Genomic DNA, 11430 nt, shown 5'->3' with positions numbered 1-11430 from the left:
CATTAATGTCGCCTGATGTAATACTTTAAATTATAAAATTATTTTTATTATAAAATAAATATATTATATATAATGTTCTTTAAATGTTTGAGCTATAAAAAAATTTTATAAAAATAAATTTATAAATTTACATAAATTTATTAAATTAATTTCTATATTTATTTTTAAAAAATAATTTATACAAATTTTAAATAGATAAATCTGACATAAAATTTTGATCTCACATTAAAAATACATAAAAAAAAAAAATCATCACTTTTAATAAAATCTATTCTTTTACAAAAGATCAACACCAAATGAATCTATTTAAAACTTGTAAATCACAGTCCTCGTTTACTTTTACGAGATGTTTGTGAACGTGACATAGATGATAGAACTTCTTGAGTAGTAGTCATACAGTCAACTTGTAAACCATCTGTCACGGCCAGCGGCCTTACGACTTGACCTTCCCAACGTCAAAAGCCCCACGAATTAATCACACGCTGGTCCTACAGCTCGATACGTATTGCATGAACTCCATATCGTTCTCAAGCTCGGCCATCGTTCCGGCAGCCAAAACCACCTCCAGATCCACGCTTCCGTTGCCTTCTCTCCCCGGAAACGCCGATATTTTCCCGTCGAATTTGTTCGCCGCCCCACTCCGCACCGCCAATGGTCGGCCCCACCCGAAATCGTTGTCATACATCGGGAATCTCGGCGAGCTCCCCATGGTCATCGATGCACCGTCGAAGTTCCCCAGCGGGAACACACTTGGCTCCCTCTCCCAATTCGCTATGCCCCGGCGCACCGTGGCGTCGTCATGCGCAACCACGTTCTGGTGCAGGAGATCGGCGCACCATCTTAGATCCCTTGAAAGAAGCTCCCCGGCCGTAGCTACAGTGGGGATGCTCTGTATGGTGTTGCCGAAATAGAATGGGTCCAGCCGTGGCTCGAGCCGGTGGCGACAGTTCACGGCCATCCGGAATGTCGTTGTTTTGCTGGCCGTCAACTTCCTCGCACGTGTCACCGAACGCCAAAGCTGAGCACAAAGCGACTGGAACGACGATATCGCCGTCGTTCTGTTCGAGACGTTGTTCCTGAGCCCACCCTCGAGGACAGATGTTATCTTACCTTTAGATGCAGCGTTATCCTCGTAATTAACGGGTTTCCAACCGTCATTACATTGCTTCCCAAGTAACTCCACCGCGGACTGATCGACAGCACTGTTATCCACCACAGTCTGCAATTGGTTATAGTCATTAGCTCTAAGTTTTAGCTTCAGAATCGCTTCTCTGCTGAAGTGAAAGATTCTCTCACGCAACGCCGCATCACCAGAGAAGGTCACCTTCGGGCCGCCGGGTGGGAATTTGAGCACCGCCGGCGAATTGAACATGGTGTTTCGGCAAAAGCAGGGTGCTTTGGATATCCTCTTCGCTCCTCTGCAAATCTCGGCGAATGTGTTGAAGAAGTGCCAGAAGGAGGTCCCGTCCGTGACGGCGTGGTTGACGGTGCAGCCGATGAAAAGGGCATCGTTTAGCTCGGTGACCTGAACTGCAGCTAAGGGCTTGACGTGGCCGGAGTAGCTGATTGTTCTGTCAAAGGGAAAGAACTCTTTGAAACAGTCAGGGACGTAATCTGGAGAGAGAAGGAAATGAACGGAGAGATGTTTGGCTTTGGCGTGGATGAAGTCGACGCCCTCATCGTTGCAGACGATGTGGATGTGGCCATCAGGGTCGGTGGAGAGACGGCCAGCGAGGGCGGGGAAGTGGGTGAGAGTGAGAGACAAAGAGCGTTTGAGAAAGCAGAGGAGATGCTCGATGGAGTAGGGTGGACGGGACAGGAGAACACCCTTTTGGATGTACTGACATGAGAGCATGGGCAGGTCGGAGACTGATAGCTTTAGGGGTTTCAGGTCTGATTTTCGTTCTGGAAAAATGGTGGATTTGGCAACAACATTGACCACCGAAGCCGAAGAAGAAGGCATCTTAATTTGAGTCGTTTGTGTAAGGAATTTTGGCTTTGGTCGGTGTTGATGGTGTGAGTTTATTGGGGGTGAGAATACGAATCAGTTAGGGTTTAAATAGAGGACTGATCAAGGAAAGATCATGAGAATTTAAGCTCCGGATTCATGCACTGAAACTGAAGCTGCCACGTGCTTTCGCAGCATGCTACGTGGAGCAAGATTAGCATTATATATAGCATTTCTGCATTCGGTTGGTAAAAAATATTTAGTTCAGGTTGAATTTCCGAAACTGCCCATTTTTGTCTTAGTCATCTTGAATCTAAAATAACAAGTTGCAGAGACATAGTCGTAATTTCTGGAATATACACAATAGAAATATATATATATACACACATGCATGCATATATATCTCTTATCTCTTTTCATGCATATATATCTCTTTACATGAGTATGCATATATATATATATATATATCTCTTTGCATGAGTAGTACAATTAAGGAGATATATATATATATATATATATATTCACAGTAATCCCACTAGCTAGAAAGTTGCAAAGGCCAGTTTTCAATTGCTACACGTGCTACACATAAATCCAGCTGCTTCTGGGAAAGGCCTGTAGTTCTTCCAATCCTACTAACTTTCCTAGTACTAGGCTTAACCCCCCATTGCCAAGATAGTTCCACGAGCCCAATTCTTTTGACTCCATATAAATATTAATATAAACGTGCGACAAATGTAATTTGACTTTTTTTTTTTTTTTCCTTATAAATTATATTTGCAATTGAATAATGCTACTTTATTTTTTTATTTTGATCGTTCATATATTTATTTTTTTTATTTTTTTATTTATTGATTAAGAAAATGACTATCAGTATATTTGTATTATATATATATATATATTTTAAAATATTTAAAAATGTTAATGAATTAAAAATAATTAAAAAATTAGAAAAATAAATTTTACCTAAGGGGTGCAACCAGCGATCACGTCTAGACGGCACCCTAATAGTACTCTTTACAATTACTATTAATTCCCAATTAATAGAAAACTATAACTGAAAATTAATTTAGTTATCAATTAATTATGACCTACGTTATCTGATTTGAGAAAGCATTAACAGATCGATGAAGTACTTAATAATTCAAGTATGCATATAGTTAGCTTACATGAATGATCGTTCTCAAAAATGTCTTTTTCCATGTCAACAATGTCCACGGGAAGTATTTCCATAAAAATTAATTAATTAATAAATGAAATTGGAGAAAAATCGAAAATTACAATACCTACAATTTCATGTTATTATAAGAAAATCTACTCAACCACCCTTTATCTCTTCTACACTGCACGAAACCTCCACGTGTTATTATTTTTTCTTTCTTTTAGAATTCCATGCAGTCTCCCCCTCTTTCGATCTGCTCTTCCCAACCCCCCTCTTTCAATAGTGTTCACCGTGCACCTAGTTCTTCCATGTGCAAGGGTTGCTGCCTGCCACCTCCGTGCATGGCCCGGCCTAAGTCCAACCACTTGGATGGCCATGTAGAGCCGACAAAAGCCTTTCTACACATTTGTCCCCAACGGAAGCGCCCAGAAGTTGGTGGGAAAGCGACTAGCGACCGGCTACCCACTGCCACGTAGGATCAACAACAGCTACCATCCGACCTATCAGAGTTTTTTGTTTACAGCGTGATGGTCTCTGGCCCCACAGAGAGCCAAAACATGTTGTACCCAATTATCATACCTGCGTTGAGTTCAATTGAAAAGCCTCTGCATCACCACCCCCTTGCAAGTGTAATGGTAACATCAAAGGTGCAAATCCCCCACCAGCATCGCGCTGCTCATCACCGTTCCTCACCATTCTCACCCATGCACACCACGTGAAGCTTGCTCGATGCCAATTGTCACTCACCAACAAAACCAGCTCAACCACCACCTAGCTCGTTGACATATTTTATCGTCAGCATGGTGGTTCCCGACCACAACACTGTTCCTCGCCATACTCACCTGTGCACACCAAGGGAAGCTTGCTTGATGCCGATTGTTGCTCATAGCAAAAACCTGCTAAGCCTCGCCTAAGTCACTGGTGTTTTCTATCCCCACATCGAAGGTACCACTACATTCGACCTAGGCGTGATAGGTGAAAGATGCATGTCTCATGCAAGGTTCCATGCAAAGCTAGTCCCTAGTGGATGTCCGTCATGCAACAAATTTTGGCAACAAAGACATCGGCAGTGTCGCAGGAGTTGGACCCTACTGGGAGGGAGTTAAGAAATTACAAGCGGCATTGTCCATTACAACTGAAACATCCCTCACCTATGGCACGTTCAGAACAGCCCCACTGATGCAACCAACCCAATTGGCGAGCAAGTCTTTGAGGTGGGCAACGTACCTGTGGCAAGAAACCAGACCAAGGTGTCTATGGCTCTGCAACTGCCCATGACACTAAGTGGCCACCACTCCGAGCCCCCACAATAGAACCTCCACACCACTATAGGTCCCTTCTCGCTACAAAGTTCACCCAGGAGCAACACTTCCCATACACAACCCCTACTCTTTATGGCTACTCCAACATCGCAGCCACCAAATGCACCACGGGAAACGATTGAAGAGCAAACCAATCTGGTTCCAACACCGCTCTCCTCCTCCACAGCAACAGCACCAAGTCATGTCGATGAGAAAGGAAACAAACCCTGCTCTAAGTCACCACCAGCAAAGACAAAACGATCGATCGGGAAGCACACGACTTGAGCCATCATGCAATTTACATCACTACACCATGTTCAGCTATAGCATCTCCTCCACATCACCTCAACCTTATCTCTAGGGGTGAGAATCGGCCGGTCTGGACTGGCCAAACCGACTGGACCGGCCATTTTTGGAATGTCTGGTTCGGTCTAATTTTAAGAGGACTGAATGAGTTCGAAAATCTCCAGACCGGACCGAATGGAAAAAAAATATAATTTATATAAATAATTTTATAAATTAATTATATAATTTTTTACTAATACTAATATTTATAATTATATACTAATACTAGTATCTATACTAATACTAATAGTCTAATATTATAATCTACTATAGTTATACTTATACTAATATAGACTATGTAGTTATATTAAATACTATAAGTAATACTAATACTAATATATAGCTAAATCACTATAAGTATAACTATATATATTTAGGATGAATGTATTATTATATTCTTTAATGTATGACTATAATATATAGTACTACTATATATTAATATATTAACATATTATAAGAGTTATAGTATAAATTATTATATAGAAATTATAATATACTAAATCACTATAACAATATAACTAATACTAATATATAGCTATACTATTAGTCTATTATTAATACTATTATATAGTTATACTTTTCACTATAATTAGTATTAATATATAGCTATATAGTTGTACTAATACTATTAGTCTATTATATAGTCAAAGACTCTTAAGTCTAATATAGGCTATATGTCTATAACTAATACTAATATTATTAATACTAATAAGGTAGAAAATAGTTATACTAACTGATTGATTCAACATAACTAATATTATTGATATAATATAGCTATACTAAATTACTAATAGTCTAATACAAATACTATTATATAGTTATACTAATCGTAAATTCATAATAACTAAATCATTATAAGTCTATAACTATATATATTGAGTATCAATGTATTATTATACTATTTAATGTATAACTATTAACTATAATATATAGTACTAGTATATATTAATATAATAACATATTATAAGAGTTATGGTATAAATTATAATATATCATATATGTATAAATTTATAATGTATTAGTATAGTTAACTTAATATGTAATATGTTAGTATTAAATCACTATAACTACATAAAGTATTAGTAATATAGTATTTAATATAACTATATAGAGTATTAGTAATAAGAGTATTACTATTATTTAATATATTATGACATAGAGTATTAATAAATGTGTGGTGTTTGAAGAGATATAGTAATACTAGTATATTACATATAGTACTACTATTATTACATATGGTTATTAGTTATAGTATTAGTACTAGTGTATTATTAGTTATAGCAAATAAGTTAATAACTATTACTAATTTACTATATACTAATAGACTAATAATATTAGCATATTACTAATATATATATTAATATATATAATAGTATACTATATATATATATTAAATATATCACAATATAATTATATAAGTATTAAACAAAATGTCATAGGATTTAAAAAAATAAAAAAAGTCAACCGTGAACCGAATAGACCGACTGGATCACACCGGACTAAATGGGACCGGACTGTCCCAACCCTTAGGGAGTTCGGTCCACAAAACCTCCCCGGACAGGACCGAACTCACCCCTACTTATCTCTCAAATTTCCGAAGGCATTTACACCAATGAGCACTTATTACGAGCATGTGATGGAGAGCACATGATGGAATATCTGTAAATCAAATAATTCGATCTAGAGCAAAAAACTAGGAACATGAAGACAAAAGAGTTGATCAGTAGTGCGCTTTGATCCCCGATCACCTCAGTGGTCTAGAACACTACATATGAAGCCCATCTTAGGCACCGTTTAGGTATCTTAATTTGTTATCATCACAATAGACTATTTGGTATCACAGGCATCTTGGGTCTTCATATTACCAAAGCACGACAACCTATAGGTCTCGCTTGTGCACCTAAAGCCTTCACCACACTCTAGTGAAATGACGCAGGTTTGCAAATTTCAAACTTTCAAACTATCTACACTAACATATTTGGTGTTTGGTGAAAATCTCCAGGGGCTATTGAGTACATCTCTCGCCATAGCAGAGCGGTCGAGCTATGCCTCTTGTAATAGCTAGCAAATTGGTTGAGTCTGCCTCATGTTGATATTGGCTAAGTGTTCCTAGTTGAAACGCACCCGATACGGCCCCAACGCCATGAGGCTCAGCACTAGGCAAAGGCGTAGCACCAAAAAGTGTCATTGGTAATAAAATAGAGTGTTTTATTTATTATTTCATCATGTGGAGATTTTAATTACTATTTTGCGTGGAATTAAGATAATTATTTGGTGAAATTATTATTAGGCTTTTACTCGAATATCATTGAGGTGTACATTTTTAGGGTGGAATATGCAAGGTTTGGGAAAAACTATTGGAGGACTATAGTTTTGTAATATTAGGTTTGAGAGAGGATCGAGGATTTAAATTAGAGACATGGAAAGCATGTGGCGGATAAGTATGTGAGTTGTTTTAGGTACTAGCAAATTCCGATGACAAAATTTTTATAAGGAGTGGAGTTTGTAATGACCTAGTCGAATATTTTAAGGTCAATTTTATTGGCCTAAATTAGATTTGATGAACAATATTGGACTTAAGCCCATTTAATATTTTATGGACCGAGTGAGCCATTGGAAATTGACCAAAGTAGTTTTTCTAAAAGTCCAAAGATATTTCTTGGATGAGTTAGACTCATTTTAAAATATAACATTAGCACAGTCCCTAGTAAAGTGAACTGCTCAATTAGTGCCACGATAATCACTAACCAAGTCCAAATTAAACTCACCCTCCATATCTTCTTAGTGACCATGACCACTAACCAAGTCCAAATTGAACTCAACCTCCCTATCTTCTAGGTGACCATGACCGATCTTCACTTACGTGGTCACAAATAGAATTCCAGTCCCATACTTCAACGCCACTCTCCTATCTTTAAAGTTCCTTACTTTTGCAATATTTTGACAACAATACATTTCTCACAATTTTGATAACTACACACCATAACATCTCCTCTATATGTCCATTTGCAATCTCAACAACACAAACCACTCTCATTGTAGCCTTTCCTTCCTTAAACCAAGACACCCAAAACCAGCCACTTAGTCACTCCCTTCACTATCGCACCTTCTTGGTAAGTCCCTGTTGCATAATGTTGCCCTCCAGTGATTTTTATTTCTCTTCATTGTCAACCATATGCCTAACAAGTCCATAAATTTTCTCTGACTAAGCTCTCCGATCTACCCTCTCTCTCTTGATTGCTCTTGCTCTTTCTATCTCACCAAATAGCACTGATTTCAAATTTTTATTTCTAAGCTTGGACATGCTGCTTTCAACTCCTTTAGCTTCCAAATGCTGCTTTTCCTTTCCAATTTCCAATTGTTTTACTTTACACTTTTCCACTGAAAGAGTTTTTGTGCAATTACATTACAGACTTTTTTATTTCCTCAACTGCATATTTTTTCTCTAGACACCAACCCCAGTTATTTAAATGCTTGTACCATAATACCATAGAGGCTTGATTCACGATAATAATGTTTACTTTGTACATAATCAAATTTCAAAGGAGATTGCATTTAAATTCTTTACAAAAATTACTTGCCTAGTCTATGGGAAATAAGCTTCACTCCAAAAAGATTGGATTAGCACTATGAGGTTAGTAATTTGATCATAAATTAGGATTAACATACATTAGCTAGATATATATTATTATTCAAGCCAGTTCTTTGGAAGCAAGTATTTATGTATCATGCATCTCATGATATCTTCAAGCATATCATTCATCATAATTCACTATCATGTTTCATTACTCATGTTATAGTTATGTGTGCATTATGCATTCCATGCATCTTACATTACATAAGACACGTAAATTTTCACAAGATCAAGTTTAAAATAAAGATCAGATTAATCAAATGGTCATTTAGATACATGGTATTAATGCAGTCAGGATGGATGTGCAAGTCATGGACTTAAGCGTGGTCTAACATAGTATTTTATTAGATCAAATCAACAATTCTCCTTATGGCCACGAGATGTAGGAGTAGCGTACAGCCTTGCACTTAAAGTTAAGTATGTTGGCCAATTAGAACAGTTAGATAAAATCAGATAATTTATATCAATCAAAAAGTTAGTTAATTCAAACAAGTCATGCATGTCATAGCATCCATATGAACAGTCATGATTTTAAGTTCTCAATATGAAATATTTTATGAAAAACTTTATGTGAAATATGTTTATGTTATAATGAGTTTTTCTATTGAGTCATCGATTCATTTTAGTTATTTTATGTTTTTAAACCACCCCATGTAAGAATATTTATGAGAATAAAGATGCAAAATAGGACTTGGTTTAAGGAGGCATAACAGAGGCCTAGATCATGTACAGAAATTTTAAATTATGTTTTTAATATAGAATTCAAGAAATTTTTTAATAAATACTTCCACATAGACTTTTATATTTTCAATATATATATATATAATCTTTTATACTTAGCATTTCATTTAGAATAAAAGAAAATATTTTAAAGAAAAGTTTAGTCGTAGTGCATCGGTTATCTAGAATTTCTAAAAATGACGTTTCTAACCATAGGGAATGAAGTGTTACATAATATATTGTGTTTTCTTAAAAAAAAAGAAAGGCAAGAAAAAGAACAACAACAATTATGATGATAATAATTGGAGTGGATTTTTAATGTTTATGACTTTATGTTCCTCTTTTCACTAATTTTAATTAAAGATTATATATATATATATATATATATATATATATATATATATAATTTTTTGGTCTTTATTTGGTAAGACATTTATTTAGGTAAAATTAAAGTTTGGAAGGTAGAGTTTGGATTAATCGAATCCTCTCTCAATGTGGTTTTCTTAATTAATTTTTTCTAGATCTCTCTTTCTCAAGTATCAATGGACCGCTTTTTTCTTCTTCTTTTTTCATAATTCTTTGCTAAATGGTATGAATATTTGAGAGGTGGCTGGTAGTCATGTTTAAGAATCATCGAAGATGATGCAGACTTCCAGTACTCCATGATCATTACAATACAAAATGCTCATAAAACCCTTTGTTTACTATAAAACCCCATCTTTTATTCATAGGCCAATAATTGCACAAATTTGGATACAGGCGAGAGTGTACGTAAATATTAGTCACTCTCTCTCTTTTTCTTCTTCCTATCAAGCTTGTATATATATATAGATAGTAGTTCAAGTTACAACAGGAGGGTCTTTGCTACTATAAAATAGAATAATACTAGAAGGTAAAATAGCTACGGGAATACGACCAATCACACCATTGGTTGTTGGCCATTGCGCCACAAAATGTGCAAATCGATTTTGAGATTGATTAATTTTTTCAAATCAGCATTTTTTATTAGAAGTTAAGATAAGGGCTATCTCATTCAAGATGAGAGAGATTTGTCATTCTGAGAATGATCCTTGAATGGCTGATATTACAATGAGAGAATCTCCTTCCAAAGTGACATTTGAGAACTGTAGATGCTTTGCCTTATTAATAGCAAGTTTAGCTGCAAGCACTTCTCTGCTACTACTAGGATTGTTGTGCCAATTTCTTCTGCCCATATTTATATTACATTTCCTTTTGAATCATGACTTACCGCAAAGGCCCATGAAGATGAGATCCTGACTGCTGCATCAAAATAAATACTTATTTGATTTGTTTCAGGATTTTTCCAAAGTAGCATTTACTGGTGAGTACTCTTCGTTTCCCAAGCCTTTAGATTCTCTTGATAGGATAAGTCTAGTTGTGCTTTCTGCAGAGATAAGACTGATTGGTTGTGGACTATATCATTTCTTATTTGCCAAGTAAAATTTGTCATCAAAGTAGCAAATAATTGGAAAGGATGCACATCATGTGAACTTAGGCCCAACATCTACATTGGGTTGAGTATAATAGCAATCCAATCTTGAATTGTAGTAACTGCCAAGGAGGAGAGGTTTAAAGGCAACTTACTTTGACTCTACAATATTCTTGAAAAAGGGCATTTAATATAAAGATGAAACAATGTTTCCTCTTGCTCATTGCACAAAGGGCAATTAATAGAAGGCAAGGATGTAAGAAACTCTTTAGTCTTCCTCTAGTGGGGGTTATATCTCGGAGAATTTTTCATAGAAGGAGCTTGTGGTGATCATGAATTTTTAATTTCCAAATCTTCTCGAAATTAATATTTAAGATGTTTACTTTGAGAGCGTTGCCTTTTTTGCTGCCAGATGATAGGTTGTTTTGACTGTGAACTTCACACTATAATTTTTGACCCATATGCGGCAATCCTCTCTAAAGCTTATGCAAGACAATGGTATTTTCAGAATTTCTCTAATGCTTTCATATTGAAAAAAAGTATTTATTTTTGGCAAGTTCCAAGAGTGAGTTACTTGGTTGATGAAATCTAAGACTTTGAGTGATGAAGATAATTCAGTGATATGATTGAGTGGTATTGGTTTGAATTTTTCAAGGAAAGGCATCCATGGGTCTAGCCAAGCTCTCATTGATGCACCATTGGAGATCTAGTAACCCATACCTTGTTTTAGCAGTTTGCAAGTTTGTAATAAATTCTTCCAGAAAATGGAGTCCATGACCTTTGGAGTTGCCTGCCAAAAAGTGTTTGTGTTCAGATATTTTTTTGATAGGAATGGTGCCTTATATTTGTACTTGGTTGGCTTATTTCCCATCC

General features: G+C 36.0%; 1 protein-coding gene across 1 annotated transcript; it reads right to left on the bottom strand.

The window, feature by feature from the left end:
- Positions 1 to 232: 232 nt before the first annotated feature.
- Positions 233 to 2051, bottom strand: LOC122278013 (BAHD acyltransferase DCR-like). The gene has a single exon (XM_043088056.1). The coding sequence runs from the start codon at positions 1961 to 1963 to the stop codon at positions 476 to 478; it is 1488 nt and encodes a 495-aa protein (XP_042943990.1). The 5' UTR covers positions 1964 to 2051; the 3' UTR covers positions 233 to 475.
- Positions 2052 to 11430: the final 9379 nt, after the last annotated feature.

The sequence above is a fragment of the Carya illinoinensis genome, chromosome 10 (assembly GCF_018687715.1).
Source record: "Carya illinoinensis cultivar Pawnee chromosome 10, C.illinoinensisPawnee_v1, whole genome shotgun sequence".
NCBI classification, from domain to species: Eukaryota; Viridiplantae; Streptophyta; class Magnoliopsida; order Fagales; family Juglandaceae; genus Carya; species Carya illinoinensis.
This window is presented reverse-complemented; position numbering and strand designations above follow the sequence as displayed.